The following is a 21,255-nucleotide window of genomic DNA, read 5'->3' as shown; positions in this document are numbered from 1 at the left end:
GTTTAGGGTCCTTCAGCTCAAATTTTCTCCAGGGTAGCCATTTTGAAAATGGGTGAATTGCGCAGTAAAAATTCTCAAAAATCTGAAATGTTGACCTGTTAATTATTATTACCTGAACATTTGGGAAAATCGGACTATCTTCTTACTTCATAACATACTGGCCAATCAGTGGCTGCCAGACATTTTATCCTTGGCTCAACTTTCTATACACAGGGGATGTTTCAAAAATCTATTTTTTCAATCGGTTGGTTGTTCCCGATATTCTAAAGACGAAAGTGATTCATGATGCTATCTTTTTATTTTTCAAAATGGATAATATTTACTGTATTACTAAAATCACCATGGCAATATTCTTCTGCGTATTTTATTTAGATTATTTTTTTCCCGTCTAGGCTATCCTAAACAGATAGAGACCGTATGGCCTTGCCAGTCTAGTCGTCATGTTTCTATATATAGAATGTGTGACAACATTCCTGATTGTCGTGACAGAAGCGATGAGGATGGGAAGTCTTGTTACCTTGGAAACCCGACCTATTCCTGCTCTACACATTGTCCTGACAGGTCATGTAATGATACAATGGTGCGAGTTCATCTCGGAGGCAGTGGTGAGTTCATTGCCGTTCAAGGAATCAGCGAGATAGCGTTTAAAATATTTGAATTAATCATGCCACGTTTGGATATTTAAAACAGAAATGTACCCAAAATATCTAATTAACTTTTAAGTAATTTTCTATTGGTAATAATTCCGGTCGACCTATTTTTTCAAAAATAAAGATCATTTTAAACCGCCTGGACAGTTTGTGAATAGTGAAAAAGGCGTAATGTCCCGTTCTTGTAAAATATCATAAGTGAAAATAGTTCCAAGTCAATCTGGTCCAGCATATCCTCAACTATGTACGATTCTTTCTTTTATTCTTTTATGAACATTTAAAATGAAATATCGTTCGTTTCTCAGATAAAACTATTGTCACTCGTTACAACTTACTACTTTTTCTAACTTTAAATATAAACCCCAGAGAAGAGTTCCTCATCTTATAGCTGCATTCTTCATTTGATCTCATGTACCATCTTTACAGACACTTGACTATACAGATATATGTTAGAAAATCCAGCTCTTTTATAGTTACTCTAGTTTTCTTAGCAAAGGAATGACGTCACCAGTAACAAACATTTACGTTGTCGATAGGTTATGAAACTGTCAACTGCTCCTACACCCCAGACTTAACACAGTTGGCATGGCCATTCTCCGTTTTCATGGACACCTCCCCTGAAGATGAGGATTGTTATTTCACGAGCAAAGATGGCGGCTCTATAAACGTCAAGCTAATTACTGAACAACCGGTTTCTATCCAGTATAAAAGTGAGTACATTTTGGATGCACTGCTGACGCACTCCCGACAGTGTCACCAGGAGATTGAGCTTTGTTATCACGCCTTCCACTTCCCACAACCATACATCCAGTTCACGAGTGATTTGGACGGGCGACACATGCGCAACTTAACCTACTGTGGCAATGTCAGAAAAAAATGTGATCCGTACTACGGGTAAGTATGTTTTGAGTGTCCTCTGTTGTATGGGGTGTCTTAGTTGGTTATCATGACCAGCATACGCCTGCCAATGCTTCTTAAGTCGTATAAATAAAGAGAACATACAACTGCTGTCAACATGCCAATTATGTCATGTAAATTATTCCTCATTAAATAAACATGTCAGATGATGTCATGTAAACAATGCCGTATTACCGGTATATTATCATATCGGATTATGCCAGGTAAAATATTCCCTAAGGTATAAACAGATCGGATTATGTCATGTAAAAAAATCCGTATTATATTAATATATCGGATAATGTCATGTAAACAATTTCCCACTACATAAACATATCGGATTATGTAATATAACTATTCGACGTTATACAAACCTGATAAATATGAATCATATGCGTTATATGAAAATACCTGGTTTTGTAACATTACTGTTCGTCATAACAGAAACAACGAATGATGTAATTTTACTATTCATCATCGTATTAACATACAACGGATTATTTAATATAACGGTTCGTCATAATATTTAAAAAAAAAATGCTATACAATCATAGTTGATTCCTTTACACGTGACAACAGTAATGCTGTATTACATTATTAATTGTCGTTTGGTCGTTAGCTGTTATTAAGATAGCCCAGTATTACATTATTAATTGTCTTTTGGTCCCTAGCTGTTATATAGATAACCCAGTATTCCATTATTAATTTTCTTTGGTCCCTTGCTGTTATATAGATAGCCCAGTATTCCATTATCAATTGTTCTTTGATCCCTAGCTGTTATTTAGATAGCCCAGTATTCCATTATTAATTGTCTTTTGATCCCTAGCTGTTATTTAGATAGCCCAGTATTCCATTATTAATTGTCGTTTGATCCCTAGCTGTTATTTAGATAGCCCAGTATTCCATTATTAATTGTCGTTTGATCCCTAGCTGTTATTTAGATAGCCCAGTATTCCATTATTAATTGTCCTTTGGTCTCTAGCTGTTATATAGATAGCCCAGTATTACATTATTAATTGTTCTTTGGTCCCTTGCTGTTATATAGATAGCCCAATATTCCATTATTAATTGTCGTTTGATCTCTAGCTGTTATTTAGATAGCCCAGTATTCCATTATTAATTGTCATTTGGTCCCTAGCTGTTATATAGATAGCCCAGTATTGCATTATTAATTGTTCTTTGGTCCTTAGCTGTTATATAGATAGCCCAGTATTCCATTATTAATTGTTCTTTGATCCCTAGCTGTTATATATATAGCCCAGTATTCCATTATTAATTGTCTTTTGGTCCCTAGCTGTTATATAGATAACCCAGTATTCCATTATTAATTGTTCTTTGGTCCCTAGCTGTTATTTAGATAGCCCAGTATTCCATTATTAATTGTCGTTTGATCCCTAGCTGTTATATAGATGGCCCAGTATACCATTATTAATTGTCGTTTGATCCCTAGCTGTTATTTAGATAGCCCAGTATTCCATTATTAATTATCTTTTGGTCCCTAGCTGTTATTTAGATAGCCCAGTATTCCATTAGTAATTGTCGTTTGGTCATTAGCTGTTATATAGATAGCCCAGTATTCCATTATTAATTGTCGTTTGGTCCCTAGCTGTTATATAGATAGCCCAGTATTCCATTATTAATTGTCGTTTGGTCCCTAGCTGTTATTTAGATGGCCCAGTATACCATCCGTCATGCCATGGTGAGACCACCATTTTGACTGGTGATGACGTACCAATCCGCTGGATCCAGCTAAAACTTAACGATGATTCTAGACCTATATTACGTATCTCGCCACCAGTTTGCACGGAAGGTAAATACCGCTACTCTGATATACAAATAATGTAGGAATAAATTGTAATTAAACAATTAATTAACAACCTTTTCAATAAGTCAATATTTTTTAAATTATGTTTTTACTCAAAATAAACTTATACAAGGTCTAAAAATATATTTTTCTGATCTATTTAAAACAGTCGTTGTCGTTTCATTTGTACATAGATGCTTATATTGGTATCATGGAATAGAATTTTGGTAACTTTTGGATTTTGGTTCACTTGCGTCCTAGCTATTAAACAATTGTCAAGCTCCTTCTTCGGTTTAACCGAAAGGTATAAATTGGAATATTTCGCTAGTTTGTCCTTTGAATGAAGCCGAGCCAATTTTGATTTAACAAATAGCCTCCTGAGATGAATCGGAGCATAGGTTGCGAAAAAGAATTACCCCGACTCTAGATAACGTTTATGAATAACGTTAACAACTTCTTTTGACTAACTGAAAACACAAAAATCATCAGGTGAGCAATGCAGGCCCACTTGACCTCTTGGCATGTTGTAACATTAACTTATACATATATAGACGAATCCTTCATCGACCCGAAATATTTCGAGCCACAGCTTCTGTGTCAGAACGGGATAAGCTACTATCCACATCATCGGTGTTTAATGGACTTTGACGTCACTGGTGAGCCGATGTCATGCAGAGATCTAACACATCTACAAAATTGCGGTAAATATAGATCAACTTACAATTTGGTTTGGAGATAAAGCTACAGTCGATACGAATTATTTTGCTTTGATCTGTATCGATAATTGATATTTTATCATATTGCTATGTAAGCTAATAATTGTAGAAAAGTTTATATATTGATATATGACGCCATTATATTGATCATAAGTTTGTCTTTTAAGATACATTGTAAATGCACACTTAATACCTGTCACGGCTCTTGATAAATGTGACAAATCCATCATATCTGGTTTAGATTGTTTGAAGATTAAGTAAGGGAAATCGTCACCATCGATATATATATTACGTTCATTACTACATATAGTAATTTGACGTGTATATTATCCACATAACAATACCGATATGTCATACGTACAGTTATCATAGCAATGAGAATAGTTTCACTTTTGAAGCACTACTGTGACGTCAGGCTATAGTGAATGACGTCACGCTATGATCACGGCAGGAACAAATATGTCCTTGGTCAAGCCTTTATATGGCAGATAAGTATTGAAAGGGTAATCTTGTTCTTCGTGCTATATGAGGAATAGAATCTGACATTCGTGTTTTAATATCTTTATTTATCCCATAACCACGCTTGTTTCACAACTGATATGGCACGTGATAAAATTCGTAGCAGTGTGTTATTGTTTTTGTTTACACACCGCAGTGTGTAACCACTTTCTAAGCCTCTGATTGGTCATGTGTGACCTCCAACGAATCTGATTGGCTAACCTCTGGCCTTTGACCACGGACTATATATATATTTACTACTCTCACTTATCTTCTCTTTTTTTTGCCGTCTGTCTTCAAAAGATCAGCATGGACACGTGTTGTGCTCAACAATTAGCATATTAAACTGGATGAGAGGGGTCCCCGGGTGTCCTCATGGAACGATTAATCTGGGGTTTGAGTCGTACGAAATATAATTTGATGATGGTAAAATAGACGACGGAGGCGAGATATTGCATCGATTATAGGCCTACAAGTAGCGAATTAAAACTGACACCCCCCCCCCCCCCCCCCCCCCCTTGATTCTAGATATGCAGCGGATCTTGATTGCAATGAATGAATTATCAAAACAATGAACAAATGTAATACAAAATGGTTATATCGTTGTCTCTAAATCGTAGTCATTTGAATGAAACGGTCGCACCATCTAACGTAACTGTTAGGCAGCTTCCCTTTTAGTTGGGTGTCATTCGGTACGGAACAGAAAAAAAATCAACGAAAAAACACAAGTTTTCTTATCATTCCACTTACCTTTATTACGAATATATTTATCCCAAACACAAAAATTTAAAAATCATCTTTGAACATTTGTCTCATGTCAGTAAACTGGCGAGATTTCGTGTAAACAAACTGACAGTGACAAACGTAAACTAACTACATAATTGTTAGGCTTGCTCAACACTCAAGCTCGGTTTCCGAAATATTTGTTGAAATGCACGATGTCTTGAATGAATAAATCTCAGAATGAACATTTAACATCACAATAACCAGTAATAGCATACCTACGAAATCCAGGAAAGGACCAATAATTGAATCTGACATGATTAGTCTAATATTCAGCGGTGACGTTCAACTTCGCGATATCGATGACGGTGTCGTCTTCGAATATTTCGAGCGGAGTTTTTTAAACAAGTTACCTATTAATAAATTACACAGATACAAGGACTTTCAAACTTACATTTCGTTTTGTAAAATAATATCATTTACAAATAAAGTACAGAAGATATGAGTCGTACATCTAAAATAGATGATAAGCTTTCGTTCATAACGAACTATATTTTGTCCCGTAGTGATTTGGTTCACGGAATTTAGTTGCTACGTTGGGAGAATTTGAACTTGACATGCTTACATTTGTAAGTAAAGAAGTTATGGGATAAACAAGTTCCCCTGCTCGTGATGATTGTTTATCATTTTTATCCAACTCTCGTTAGTTGCAACTAACGAGAGTTGGATAAAAATGATAAACAATCTCTACTCGTTTGGGAACCTCTATATATACAATAGGAATGAGTAACGAAAATACCTTCCCAACACTGGGGCTCGAACTAGTGACCTTTCATTCTATCACCCTACCACTACGCTAAAGGGAAATTCCCGCTAGTCTGAGCTAGTAAGTTGACCACATGTTCTTTACTTGTGCACTTCTTCCTCCTTTACAAATTCTTCGCCCTAAAAGACAACCGCAACCTAGGTTCTTTAGCTCCAGGAGAGGCCTCCCAACCTCCTATAGCTTTCACTTGAAGTGGTCAACGGCACGATATCTGTAATAGGAAGGAATAATCACAAATACCCTACCCGCGCTGGGGCTCGAACAAGCAACCTCCCGTCTCAAGGCAAACATCCTTCAACTGGGCTGAAGGGAAATTGCCGCTAGCCTAAGCTAATAAGGTGACCTTATACTCTCTACTTTTACCCTACTCCCTTCTTCACAAAGTCTTTGCCCCAAAAGACAACCACAACCCAGGATCGTTAGCTCCAATGAAAGACTTGTCTTCTAGCTGTACAAAAGAATCGGTGTCCCAATCCACACAAAAGTACAGAAATTCAATTTATTTATTTCTTTCATTTCAGAAACATTTTCTTGTCCAGCGAACTTTATGAAATGCCCCAATTCCTTCTGTATCCATGCCAGGTTTTTGTGTGATGGCGTACCACACTGTCCGAATAGTGAGGACGAGATAAACTGTGGTACGTATATCAAACGTGTGTGACGTCATATTACGCTATTAAAAAGCGATTGCAGCGGTTGTCCTATTGTCTATCGGTTATATATAATATTACTGGACATAACGCAATGTTATAGCTACATAAAATGTAACAATGATGCTGTCCTACCAGATAGAAATGTAAATTGTGCAGATTACATAAATGTATATTTAACAATCACACGCTTATTGGATTATATTTATTGTCTTATAAATGCAATCTAGGGGACAGATAAAAATAATGACGCCCATATTTCGAAGCGAGAAAAAATACAATCTAACAAGCGTTGGATTTTTATATTAACATTTATATAATGTATGTTAAAATTCTGTCGTTGTTAAATAAATACGTCCTTTATTTCATCCAATTCACCTGTGTGTTCATTTGATAGAATATCATTTTTAGTCAAATTCCTTTATGTGATTGATTTGTAACCAATCTGACACACAGTAACAAAGCCTTTCTGTGACGATAATCAGCATAGCGTCAAAATGACGTCATAGTAACGCAATTGTTCTAGATCAAAATCTGTGCTGCGTTTGATTCATTCATATCTCATTGCAAAGCATTTGAATGATGTTTGTTAAAATGGCATAACAACCATGTCCTGTGGTCTTGACTGCCTCTATCAGTTTAAAAATGCAGCCAGATTGACATTGAGGCGATTGGAGACTGTAACGCAAAATTTAATAAAACATTATACATACATATACTCATTCACCGAGCGATTACTGTGACGTCATAATTATTTACCTCAGGTTGGCAACATTATATTTTTTTTCATTGCTATTTTTTTCTACTTTACGCTTTCAGTAACAATAATCTCCCCTTGGAATAAGTCTTATAAAAATGTTAATTAAAAGATATAACATTATGTCTTGAACCGTAATTTATTTTTGATTTATTTCATATGTAAATGACAGTTTTTAAAGCCGACATACCAGTGTCCTAGGCTCAGGTATAGCCGGAACAAGGACGTTAGGCCCCATCAATAGTAAGGATAATCAGATACACGATACAGCGAATTTGCCATTCAATGACCAGTGATTTAAGTTGAATCTATTTTCAATATTGTTTTTATTACAATGTTCTTTTTTCAGACTCCTTTACTTGTCCAGGATATTTCCGATGTCAAGATAGCAGATCATGTATACCGTTGGAACAGGTCTGTGACGGGATTGGCCATTGTCCTCGAGCCGACGACGAACGTCACTGTGACGTCATCTGCCCGGACGGTTGTTCCTGTCAGGGTCTGATCTTCAACTGTGTAGACGATAGCATCAAAACATCAAGTTTATTTCGTGAACTTCCGAACTCGATACGAGGATTAAATGTGCAGATTCGTCTTTCTGACTGGACGGGACACCTCCCTCTTCAGTTCCCAGCAATTTTCTCACTTTCTATGCAACACTGTCAAATCAATTCGTTATCCTTTCGAAATCATTCTATTTTAGTCGGTCTCGAATCACTCATTACACTTGATCTTAGTTACAACGATATATACACCATACCTGAAGACACATTCTCGATGCTTGTAAACTTAGAATATCTTATTTTGAATCGTAATCCTATTGTCAGCATTGAAGGCACGGCGTTTTCAGGTTTACATTTACTGAAAGAATTAAGCCTTATTGGCTCAAAGCTTCGGAATCTCTCTTCGAACACCTTTGCAGAATGTGATGCCCTCACGAATTTGAATCTCAGCTCTAACCAAATAGAAATGATAGAACATGGTACATTTAATAACCTAGCTTATGTTAAGACGCTTGATCTACGTAACAATCACATACAGTTAGCAGAACACATCTTTAAAGGCCTATCAAGCCTCAGTGTTTTATATGTCGATTCATACACTCTTTGTTGTGCCAAACCTGCCTCGGTAACGGATCCCAACTGTTTTGCTCCACGTGACAGCATATCTTCGTGTACCGATCTCATCCGTCTGTTTATTTTGAGAGTCGCTCTTTGGATCATAGGGCTATGTGCTGTCTTCGGCAATTTGTTTGTTTTAGTTTATCGATTAAAGTACGACCGAGCAAACCTGACGAAAAGTTACTCCATTTTTGTCATCAGTTTGAGTTTTTCCGATATCCTGATGGGTATCTATATGATGATAATTGGCGTTGCTGATGCAGTTTACAGAGATCGCTATGTGTGGGAGGAGAAGACATGGCGACACAGTACTATATGCACAGTGAGTGGAATTCTGTCCACAATATCAAGTGAAGCATCCGCTTTCGTCATTCTATTTATAACTCTTGATAGAACAATGGCTATAGTTTTTCCATTTTCATTACGACAATTTACAATGAAATCTGCGATAATCACATCCGTATTCCTATGGATTATCTCCATAGTGGTAGCCGTACTTCCGGTTTCAACCTTCAAGGACTACTTCCGGGGAGAATTTTACAGCTCTTCCGGTGTGTGTCTCGCACTTCCGCTGTCTGACTCCGCTACACCTGGTTCAGCATATTCAGTAGCTATCTTCGTCGGGCTGAACTTCATCATCTTTCTTGTGATAGCAGTGTGTCAGGTTGTGATATACAGAAAGAGCCGGACCCACTTATCACTGAGAAGGACGACAAATAAACAGGACACGGATATCGCTGTAGCAAGGGCTCTCACTGCTGTAGTCGCTACAGACTTTTTCTGCTGGTTTCCTATTGGCGTCCTGGGTAAGTGAAACTGATACTTCTTAGTTAAAACTGTGATTAGACTTTCGCCACTGAAATATTAGATACTAAAGTGTAATAATTGTACGTGCAGCGGGGAGAAATTATTCAGAGAAGGAACCGATTTTGAAAAAAAACCTTTAATTTTGCAAAACAAATCATTATTTTAAAGCCAATTCGAACGAAACTCTTTCTTGTCCGGAGATGACAACGCCGTGTTGATAATTTCTCTATTTTATTGTATATAGGCGATCTTAGGAGGTAGTTTGTCGAGAGATATCTACACGTTAATGATGATTCTATCGCTTTTATGTAGGTGTATGGCCGTCCTTAGGAGTTAGTTTATCGTTTGTCGGTAGATATATAAAACACGCTGATAGTGTTATCTTCTTTTTTTATATGTAAATAGTCGTCTTTAGGAGGTAGATTGTCGGGAGATGTCTACATGACGTAAATGATGTGTTTTTTGTTCTATTTTTAGGTATATGGACGTCCTTAGGAGGTAGTTTGTCGGGAGATGCGTACGCTTGGGTCATGGTATTGGTTCTACCCATCAATTCGGCGCTTAACCCTTTCCTGTACACATTTGCTAACACATGGAAAAAGAGAAAGGTAGCCGATAACCTGTGTGTTACTATAAGTGCGTCCTATATGATAAATGTAGACAAGCAGCCACCAACATATATTGAAGTCCTTTATAATATAGGTTTACAGATAAACTGGTATTTGGAACCATTCGAAATTGTATTGAAGGAGAATCGTTGTATGTTTCAGTCTTTAATTTATTTGTGTGCCTTCCAAAGAAGAAGGGATCTTAATAGCTTAGTAGCTTAGTATAGCTTATACTATTGGACAATTTACTTCAAGGAACAATCCCTACTGTACAGTTATGTGTGTTACTCTGGGATACTGACATCAGTGAAACTGACATCAGGGATAATTACATCAGGAATACTGACATTATGGATACTGACATCATGGATACTGACATCAGTGAAACTGACATCAGGGATAATTACATCAGGAATACTGACATCATGGATACTGACATCAGGGATACTGACATCAGGGATATTGACATCGGGGATACTAACATCAAGGATACTGACATAAGGGATACTGACATCAGGAATCCTGACATCAGGGATATTGACATCAGGGATACTAACATCAAGGATACTAACATCAGGGATACTGACATCAGGGATACTGACATCAAGGATACTGACATCAGGGATATTGACATCAGGGATACTGACATCAAGGATACTGACATCAGGGATATTGACATCAGGGATACTGACATCAGGGATATTGACATCAGGGATACTGACATCAGGAATCCTGACATCAGGGATATTGACATCAGGGATACTAACATCAAGGATACTAACATCAGGGATACTGACATCAGGGATACTGACATCAAGGATACTGACATCAGGGATATTGACATCAAGGATACTGACATCAGGGATATTGACATCAGGGATACTAACATCAGGAATCCTGACATCAGGGATACTGACATCAGGGATATTGATATCAGGGATACTGACATCAGGGATATTGACATCAGGGATACTGACATCATAGATACTGATATCAAAAATACTGACATAATGAAAGCTGACATTATGGATATTGACATCAAGGATACTGACTTCAGGGATACTGACATCAAGGTTACGGTGATCATTGATACATACATCACGGGTCACCCTGTGGTGTTTTGGCTATGTCTGTGCGTCAGTCACTTCATCTTCACTGCGCCTGGTGACCTTTGATGCGCATTCGCCACCAAATACTACAAGTAGACTCGCCCTCAATAACGACACTGATTATTCATGAGGAGATAAATCAAGCAAGCCAAATAAAACCTTAACAAATGCACTGCATGTATAGGGTAAAATTATGTGGGGTTTTTTTTATTCCATATGCTGCGTGCATGTAATGTCCTGCAGTTATTTTCATTCTTGTTTTCATCGTTCGTGATAAAACTATATCAAAAAACATTTTGTGTGCAAAAGCATACGTACGTGACGCAGTATACCTTATATAGTTGCGAAATTATTACATTGATAAGGAGGTTTCATACTCTTTGATATTTTAAAAATCTTGAACTATGTGTTTATTTTTTTGTTTTCATTTTCCTGTTACAGAGCCAGCGCCAACGATACTCCACGTATGGTGGCGTGAAATCAGGTGAGAATATCCTCACCAGGAATGACTTTCTTAAGGGTTCTTGATTTAGGGGTTCTGGTCACTCTTTAGAAAAGTTCATTTCTTCATCGTTAGTTGGAGGAGTTGAGCATGCATATTCTAATTTTGTTTTTCTGACACATTCCTAATAGGTAATGCTATATTTAACTGAAAACAGACAAGATTTATACAAAATGAAATTCAGGGAAATAAACACTTTTGTTGTTTTCAAAAAATAAATAGTACCCTTTTCTTTTATTAATTAATTATTATTTTTTTTTTTTTTTAATTTTAATCAATACTTTTATATATATATAAGATCATTGTTTTGTTTAGAAACTGAGATGACCAATGTCGTTTTGGACGTGTTGAAAACATTCCGCCTTAAAAGGGGGAGCAAGCCACTCGTGGAGTATCTGCGTGACTCTGAAACAGAAGTACGTGTGAAAGATGCATTCAACATCGTCCACCGTTTGTCGGAAAGTTTGGTCTACCTTCACAAACAAGAACTAGTCCATGGAAATATTTCTGCTGAATCCATTGAAATATCTTTGAAGAATAACGTGAGTAACATACTCAAAACTGATGCAAATGTGCCACCCGTGTAATTAATCCACTAAATGGACTGTTGCTAGAGTTAAAGGCATGAATATCAGTCTTCTTTAATCGCCATGCAGGAGATTTGTGCACCCAGGAATAATCGGCACTTTCCGTACAAGAGAAAATGGTACGGAATCTGCCGAACGGTTCCGATTTGAGAATTGCATGTCACATTCCGCAATTACCTGTAATTTGTTTTGACATTTCCTTGATAGCCATTTGTTTGGATTAGGATTCACCTTTAGAAATCTACTTTTTAACCACATCCACATATCTGAATGAATGAAGAATGCGTCCCCTGTCACATTCTACCGATGGTCGAGGATGTTTTCGTCTCCCTTCAGTATTTGCATTCATCTCTATTTATTTATCGAAGATCCAAGTCAAAATGAATATTCCTCAGACCAAATACATTATACTTGCTGAATAAAAACTCATTACTACCTCAGATTTTTATGAGATGAACGGGTATCGCTATAATAATACTTCGTAGTCAATTCTAAACCGAAATGCATTGATGTTGATTCTTCAAAAAGAAAAACAGAAACGGAAATGGAAAAATTATGTGACCATTGTTAATGTTGAAAACGATCATTGGTACTTAGATTGTATGATGTGTGTCTTACGTTTGCATAAATTAATGACAAATTCTATGCTTTCCCTTATAAAGATTCGGAATTTTCACGATATATATTTACGTTAACGTTTTACGTAGAGTAGCAGATGTGGAATTTTTACGATATATGTTAACGTTTACGTAGAGTAGCAGATGTGGAATTTTCACGATATATGCTAACGTTTACGTAGAGTAGCAGATGTGGAATTTTCACGATATATGTTTACGTTTACGTAGAGTAGCATATGTGGAATTTTCACGATATATGTTTACGTTTACGTAGAGTAGCAGATGTGGAATTTTCACGATATATGCTAACGTTGACGTAGAGTAGCAGATGTGGAATTTTCACGATATATGTTTACGTTTACGTAGAGTAGCATATGTGGAATTTTCACGATATATGTTTACGTTTACGTAGAGTAGCAGATGTGGAATTTTCACGATATATGCTAACGTTTACGTAGAGAAGCAGATGTGGAATTTTCACGATATATGTTTACGTTAACGTTTTACGTAGAGTAGCAGACGTGGAATTTTCACGATATACGCTAACGTTTACGTAGAGTAGCAGATGTGGAATTTTCACGATATATGTTTACCTTTACGTAGAGAAGCGGATGTGGAATTTTCACGATATATGCTAACGTTTACGTAGAGAAGCAGATGTGGAATTTTCACGATATATGTTTACGTTGACGTAGAGAAGCAGATGTGGAATTTTCACGATATATGTTTACGTTTACGTAGAGTAGCAGATGTGGAATTTTCACGATATATGCTAACGTTTACGTAGAGTAGCAGATGTGGAATTTTCACGATATATGCTAACGTTTACGTAGAGAAGCAGATGTGGAATTTTCACGATATATACTAACGTTTACGTAGAGAAGCAGATGTGGAATTTTCACGATATATGTTTACGTTTACGTAGAGTAGCAGACGTGGAATTTTTACGATATATGTTAACGTTTACATAAAGTAGCAGATGTGAAATTTTCACGATATTTTGTTTTTTGTTAACAGAGAGTGACAGATGCAGTATTTTCAATGGATCACCACCAAGTGTCTCGAGATTCGGAACAGCTGAAGGATATCAACGACCTCGGTGTGGTAGTGAAGGCGCTGCTGAGGAAAATCAAACTTCCGTGAAAACATCATCAGGCCTCGATATGAAGAAATCGAGCGCCGAATTCTACATACTCAAGCAATAATCCATGTTCATGCCATTTGTTACTGGCCATGTGTCCGTTATTTCGTCATTATGCTACCACGGAAACATAATCTATCTCGTGCAAAATTACGACATTTATTATCAATGAACAACTCAGTAATTCACGAACAATTCACGTTCTTACTGTGGCATTAGATATCAGTATTTGTTATTTGTTATACTTTTCTTCTGAAAGTGCCGTTTTTAAAACTTTATTCTCAGAGTCTTTGATGTTTTATCATTAAATCTCGAAACAGTCTGTTATGAATATTTATGGAAAATATTTAAGGTTTTCTGACTGTCGCTGTCGCATCGACCTATAGTTGAAGAATATATAAATAATATATTTTAGTTGTGTGTTCAAATTTTACAATCTTTTGAATTTTTAATTTATCCTTTCGCCTTGTTTAATACATGTCCTTTAATATATCACGTGTCAACTTTATCTCATGTCCGTTAATGTATCACGTGTCACATTTATCACATGTCCATTAATAGATCACGTGTCACATTCATCACATGTCCATTAATTTATCACGTGTCACATTAATCATATGTCCATTAATATATCACGTGTCACATTTATCACATGTCCATTAATTTATCACGTGTCACATTCATCACATGTCCATTAATATATCACGTGTCACATTTATCACATGTCCATTAATTTATCACGTGTCACATTTATCACATGTCCGTTAATATATCACGTGTCACATTCATCACATGTCCGTTAATATATCACGTGTCACCTTTATCACATGTCCATTAATATATCACGTGTCACATTGATCACACGTCCATTAATTTATCACGTGTTTCTTTGTTATCACGTTTATTCCATTAATGTATACTTTATTATCACGTGTCACATTTGTATCCCGGGTTACCTTATGGATTACGTATCACCTTATCACGTGTCCATTGTTTTACGTATTACCCTATTGATCAACTCAACTTAATAAAACTGTTTCATCTTCATGCAACTTTTTTTTTCATCTCTTTTTATCTTGTTGAATAAACATCCTGTTACAATGTAATGTTCTTTGTGAATTGTAGTTCATTTTTCTTTATTTACGAATTTTTTTTATATAATGCGTTTGATTTTACTTTACTATACACATAAGCTATATTTTGAACTGTTGCATGGCTAAAGTGACTATTGCACGGTGACGTGCGAATTATTGAACACATGTGACGCTTTGGAATTTGGTCAAGTGCAAACTATTTAACACCTGTGATGTTTCGGAATTACGTCCTACCCTTTCAAACATCCATGTCTCTCAGATGCCAACACTGTCGACAACAGTCATGGTGACTTCTATGCCTACAGGAAAATCGGGATGTCAGTGATTTTAACCTTGTTTAAGTGATTATGTAGTAAACAAGTATATCATGTGTGTCAGTGCAATAGTCCAGATTATTTGACCCTCGGTACAAGTAATCGACCGAGGTTCTATTGTACGAGAACGAAGACCTATACTATACTATAGTACAGCGTTGTAAATTGATGTCCGACATTTAAAGTGAAGGCCTCGTGCTATAACTCCTCGGTCGATTACCAGTACCTCGTGTCAAATATTCTAAACTATTGCACATACACCCATGATATATTTTTATAAAATCATTAACACAGATTTTAACGTCCACGGTCCACCATAACAGCTAAGCACAGGACCAAAGAGAAGGCAACAAGATATAGTTTTGACATCCTTCAAGCTTTAGCCCAGAATTTGAAAGGACACAGCACTGATTTTTTTTACTGATTGTGTTTGTTTCCTCTAACTAATATATTCCCATCCATCCCTTTTGTTTACACCGAGAAATGAGAAACCGAAATAGATTAAATACATTGAAAGAATGCCTTAAATAATATTATAAAGTATACCATTAGAATCCCACTCTATCAAAACCAGATTGTCTGTCCGCTCCTCTTGGATACTCAAATATGCATTCCTGTATTAGAAACAAGTGTGCTATTTCATAGGTGTGGTTACTAAGATGGCTAATATAACATACACAATGCTACCACGATTGGACGTTTCTGACTTTAAATGTTTATTCCCGCTGGGCTGTTGCCGTTAAGTTAGTGTACGAGCTCCGGAGTATTTTTGTTTCTGTCACATAAACAGCTATATGTCACCTGTCTAATACGACCGAAACATTTTATCACATAAGGAATCGGATTAGACAGGTAAAAAGTATCGTTATAAAGCAGATCACCGTTATCCCCGACGTTTTAAGAGAAAGTGGAGCAAAGAACAAATTCTGGTGACAACAACACACGCTCATCTGGCGTTTGTCAGTCCTTAGACTATCATTTCAATCAGGTCGACGCTAACTTTGGGTAGGTTTTAATTTCGATAGAAAGTGTTGTGGTATTTGTAAACGTATTTATTTCATTTTCTTAACAGATGACAACAAGATTCTTTAAAGCAATTAATTTCAAACAATGTGAGCAATTACTACTTTCTTGATTGTTTAATTTTTCAACGTTGTGTTCCTGGTAATGACCGGTAAATGCTGTTGTATCGGTGGCGCTGTCGGCGTTCGTACCTAAAACAAGTAAAAATGTACTATAGTATGCTGGATCAATTCGATACATTGAAACGTCTGGAAATGTTATTTCGTTTTGTTTTAGGTACGAACGCCGACAGCGCCACCGATACAACAGCATTTACCGGTCATTACCAGGAACACAACATAATATTTATTGATGAGATATGGTAAAGAAACATAAAATTTTACCAGCTATGAATATTCTTTTAGAAAAAACGGCAAATTACGCATACAAGAATACTTTCACTTTGTCACCGCTTTCCTAATCGAAGCCGGGATTGACTGTCATGGCAACAATGGACGCCGTGGTTTCAACGCAATATTGAATATACCAACATTTAACTGTAAGCGTTCTACAAGATACAGTATATCTGCAGGTTTCGCGTTGTGTTTCCACATAACAATATTATGAACTTCATTGACCAATTCCGGGATTGCAACATTGACATGCCGTCTAGGACGGGGTTATCCTCAAGTGCTCTGTCGGTGCACTTCAAATTCTGCAACTCACTTTTTCACTAGCATATGAAGTGTCATATTTCCCTGGCGTTGCTGCCATATCCTTATGGGTATCTTTAGGTGTTAAACCATTTTAATGCAAACATTGGAGCACTGCTCTTTCACAGAGTTCCTTCATTTTGCAAACTGCCTCTCTTGTTTACTTTAGAATGCTACCTCGTCTATATAAACAAACCAAATGCGACCAGTCCTTGGGTACAGGCCCTATGTAGTCTGAGAATGGCAGGACTTAAAAGGAACATCCTTGATTATCCCCCTTCAGTACGAAGCTCACAACATATCAAATCTCCCTCGTATCAACTTACTTACCAAGTGTCCCTGTATTGAGTAATCTTACTAATGTATTGTGTTTCACTATGTTATCACATGTCCATTAATATATCACGTGCTACTTTGTGTACGACATGTCCATTAATATATCACGTGCAACTTTGTGTACAACATGTCCATTAATGTAGCCCGTGTCACCTTGTTCCTCACATGTCTTTTAATATAGCATGTGTCAAAGTAGTATCAAATGTCCATCAAGTTTTCACTTGTCGCCTTGTTAAGCACATGTCCATTAATCTGGAACATTTTCTTTAGTTTTGTAAAGTCAATATGATAGAAGTAATATAACACAACCAATATGATATTTAAGAGTGTGACGTTTTGATGACCTCCCTGTCACTCAGAGAGCTTGCTAGCACTGTCTCACAAAGTGTTCGAGATGGTAAAATATTCGATTTACTCTGAAGGATGTTTCGTCTTTATCATAATCTTCTTGACGTTATACAACAAAGCGTATTTTCGAACTTGGTGTCAGTGATAATGAACTGGGCAGTAGAGTCATGAAATCATCACACTGTAAAATATCATATTGGTTGTGTCATTAAACTTCTATCACGTGTCCATTTTTACATCACGTGTCACCTTATTTATGGCATGTCTATTAATATATCACGTTTTATCTTGTTTATCATATATCAATTTATATATCACTTCCCACTTTGTTTATCACATCTCTTTTAATATATCACGTGACACCTTCTTTATTACATGTCTATTAATATGTCACGTGTTACCTTATCTATCACATGTCCTTTAATATAACATGTGTCACCTTAGTTATCAAATGTCTATTAATATACGACGAATCAACATATTTATAGCATTTATATATCACGTGACGCCTTGTTTACCATATCTACAATAATATATCACATGCCACATTTTTTATCACACATTTCTTGTTACGTGATAATAACAGAAAAATGAAAACAAACAGCTAGCTTCAAAACACAATTTAATGATTTATTGAAAACTATACAAATTACAGAGATAATGCACAATTAAGTGGTGTACAAGGTAATAATTATGTCAACACTGTAATCATTATAGTTGTTTTTCTTGACTGATCCTTTCCTATCCATCTCGTCAGAATTAATGGTTTTTATCAATAATTCAAAGTTCCCAGCAATTAATAATTGTAAACCAGTTTGTTTCTCATGGTATTTATACTATAATGCCAAATCTTTGAGGTACATTCTTTTTTGAAATTCTCTAAAAGTTTTCTTGCAAACAGTACACTTGTTAGTAAACGTTTGTAAGAACTGTACATTATATACCGTCTGGAACGTTTTAAAAATGCCTAAAACCTTCTATTACATATGACGTCTTCAGAGCTTTTACACTTGAGTAGCAAATTTCTGTAGGTGTTGTTTCCCTTTAGTCACTAGTATACACAACACTATTGGTAGTGTTGTATTTGTTAACGGGTTTTTTTTTTTATTTAAAGATGACGACACTAAAAATTCTTTAAAGCTTGTAATTTTAAACAATGTGAACAATAGATATTTTCTTGATTGTTCAATTTTCCGCCGTTGTGGTCCTGGTAATGACCGGTAACATCTGTTTTATCGGTGGCGCCGTCGGGGGGCGTATCTAAAACAAAACGAAATAACATTTAAGAAATGTCAAATGTATCGAGTAGAACCATTATACTATAGTACAGCGTTGTAAACTGATGTCTGGCCAGATTTCCGAAAAAAACTACAAATCTTCAACACCATTTTGAACAGAATTAATGATTAACAAGACGTTTATAATATGTGTTTGAATAAGTAAAGGTTTTCGAGAAGTTTTTTTCTAAGTCGCAATTAACTTATTTAACATAACAAAGAATCAAACCAGCGGCGAACGTCTGATTTGCGCCACCAAATTGTAAATTTGCTGATGACACAATATACTTCACACCTCGAGAAGTATCAATTAGGGATATCATGCTAACAAGTACAGCATCAAATAGATGTTAATAGTGAAGAGATACTTAATTTATTGGAAATTCCAGGCCTACATATATCTACATATATAACCCATGAACATAAAGAGATGTTAAGCGTGAAAATAATGTAAGTAAAATAAGTAAGTAAATAAGTAAATAAAGAAGTAAAACAGCGGTAAGAGTCTGAAGTAAAATGTATCTAGTTTGGCCCCGTCACATTTTAGGGTATTACCGTAAATGGGGATATTTTGTTTTGGTCAAATCAGAATGGTTTTTATGTCAGTGTTACTAAATTTGACGATTCAATCAACCCTGTGTCAAATTTTGGCACATTCCGACGTTCATGTTTCGTCAATTAACACAAATATGCCAAATATACCAAAATATAACCGCAACGAAGATATCTCAATTTACAGTAACACATTGATGGTGATCATGAATACGGGTATCCCTATCACTTGCTTCAGAAACAAAATATATCAACTGTCGTTTGAACAATCATATGTTCGCGAAATGATTCCAACCCGCCAATGCTAATTATGAAATATGTCATAATTTTGTGGTGTCCCTTTTCAACGAATTGTTAAATTTTCAACCATTTCCCATGTCTATATTGCCATTGACAAGCACCAGTTTCAGCGGTTCATTGGTTTCGCGTGCGGGCTGCCACTAAAGATGTCATCATAAGCTTACCTTCCGTCTCTTCCTCCAAACAGCGGAAGCAGTGTACAAAAACGGATTGATGGCGGCATTGATAGGTAGGACGAATACCATCACCCAGGCATACACGTCATCCGGGATTTTAACTCCATATCTCGAGACCACTCCTTAAACAAATGAAATTCTCGTTTATGTAACCTCAGACTTATGTCTATGTTAATTAGAATTCTGTAAGTTAGGTATCGATATGATTACATTGAACATTGGTGTTATTATTTTTGTTTCTCCAGTAACATTTTTTTCTTAAGATGTTGAATTATTAAATGACGTATCAGTTGGGAGTTTATACTGGTGTGAAAATAAAATCTTATAGGAAGATAGATTTTTAGAAACCTACCCATGATACCAATAGGACACCAGCAGCAGAAGTCCGTCATCACCACAAAGAACAGAGTTATTGCTACAGACATCTCTCGTTGGCGGTTTTGCGATGATGAAATGCGTCGACCACTTTTCTTCAAACTGATGAAAATGCTTATTTGACCTACAAATATAACTACAAAAAATATACTGTTGAGGCAAACAAATCCTGTCCCTGGCTTCTCTTTTCCTGTTAGAGGTAGGGCAAGACACACGCTTGACTGGGAGTAGAATTCTCCTTTAAAGTAGGACTGCATAGCAAGAATTGGGATTACTGCAAGTATGACAGAAACAATCCATAATGACACGGAGATAAACAATGTCTGTTTCCATGAGATGCTCCATCGGGAGAGACGGGACAGGGGGAAGATTATTACAATTAGTCTGTCGAAGGTCACCATTAGAATAAGAAATGTCGACATTTCTCTGGATACTGAAGATAATATACCTGCCGTCGTACATAAGATACTGTTTCTCCACTTCTTGTCATTCCAGGCATATTCACCGCTGTAGTAGGCATCAACTACACCTATTATCAGGAGATAGACACCCATCAGTAAATCAGACAAAGCCAAGTTCAGCGTGAAGATTGAGTAAGTCTTTGTCATATTTTCTCTGTCGCTGTATAGTCTATAAAATATGACTGTCAGGTTTCCAATTAAAGCACAGATTCCAATTATCCAAATACAAACTCTCAGTACGTCCGAACTTACTAGGGCATCACATGAGGATATCGCATCCCCTTTTGATTTGCA

At 36.3% G+C, this 21,255-nt stretch overlaps 2 protein-coding genes across 3 annotated transcripts in view; one reads left to right on the top strand and one right to left on the bottom strand.

Moving 5' to 3' along the window:
- Positions 1-15,124, top strand: part of LOC117336179 (G-protein coupled receptor GRL101-like) — a 29,550-nt gene extending 14,426 nt beyond the window's left edge. For both annotated transcript variants that reach the window (XM_033896576.1, XM_033896577.1), the window contains 10 exons: positions 393-605; positions 1,187-1,544; positions 3,206-3,357; positions 3,903-4,052; positions 6,636-6,752; positions 7,871-9,448; positions 9,927-10,057; positions 11,608-11,650; positions 11,984-12,210; positions 13,890-15,124. In XM_033896576.1, coding sequence (XP_033752467.1) covers positions 393-605; positions 1,187-1,544; positions 3,206-3,357; positions 3,903-4,052; positions 6,636-6,752; positions 7,871-9,448; positions 9,927-10,057; positions 11,608-11,650; positions 11,984-12,210; positions 13,890-14,015 — 3,095 coding nt within the window. In that variant the 3' untranslated portion in view covers positions 14,016-15,124. The remainder of the gene's footprint in view (positions 1-392; positions 606-1,186; positions 1,545-3,205; positions 3,358-3,902; positions 4,053-6,635; positions 6,753-7,870; positions 9,449-9,926; positions 10,058-11,607; positions 11,651-11,983; positions 12,211-13,889) is intronic.
- A 3,330-nt stretch (positions 15,125-18,454) lies between these two features.
- Positions 18,455-20,661, bottom strand: LOC117336742 (relaxin receptor 1-like). The gene is made up of 3 exons (XM_033897360.1): positions 20,478-20,661; positions 20,114-20,247; positions 18,455-19,080 (listed from the first exon to the last, which is right to left on the bottom strand). The coding sequence occupies exons 1-3, from the start codon at positions 20,548-20,550 to the stop codon at positions 19,006-19,008; spliced, it is 282 nt and encodes a 93-aa protein (XP_033753251.1). The 5' UTR covers positions 20,551-20,661; the 3' UTR covers positions 18,455-19,005.
- Positions 20,662-21,255: the final 594 nt, after the last annotated feature.

Source organism: Pecten maximus, chromosome 10 (genome assembly GCF_902652985.1).
Source record: "Pecten maximus chromosome 10, xPecMax1.1, whole genome shotgun sequence".
Taxonomy (NCBI): Eukaryota; Metazoa; Mollusca; class Bivalvia; order Pectinida; family Pectinidae; genus Pecten; species Pecten maximus.
The sequence above is the reverse complement of the archived record's forward strand: the minus strand, read 5'-3'. Positions and strand labels throughout refer to the sequence as shown.

Excerpts from the sequence above, each read along its gene's own strand:
- LOC117336742 (XM_033897360.1), bottom strand. The coding sequence starts at position 20,550 with ATGTCTGTAGCAATAACTCTGTTCTTTGTGGTGATGACGGACTTCTGC. Across the intron at positions 20,248-20,477 it reads GTGTCCTATTGGTATCATGG|GAGTGGTCTCGAGATATGGA; the intron begins GTAGGTTTCTAA and ends CATTTGTTTAAG. Across the intron at positions 19,081-20,113 it reads TTTGGAGGAAGAGACGGAAG|ATACGCCCCCCGACGGCGCC; the intron begins GTAAGCTTATGA and ends GTTTTGTTTTAG.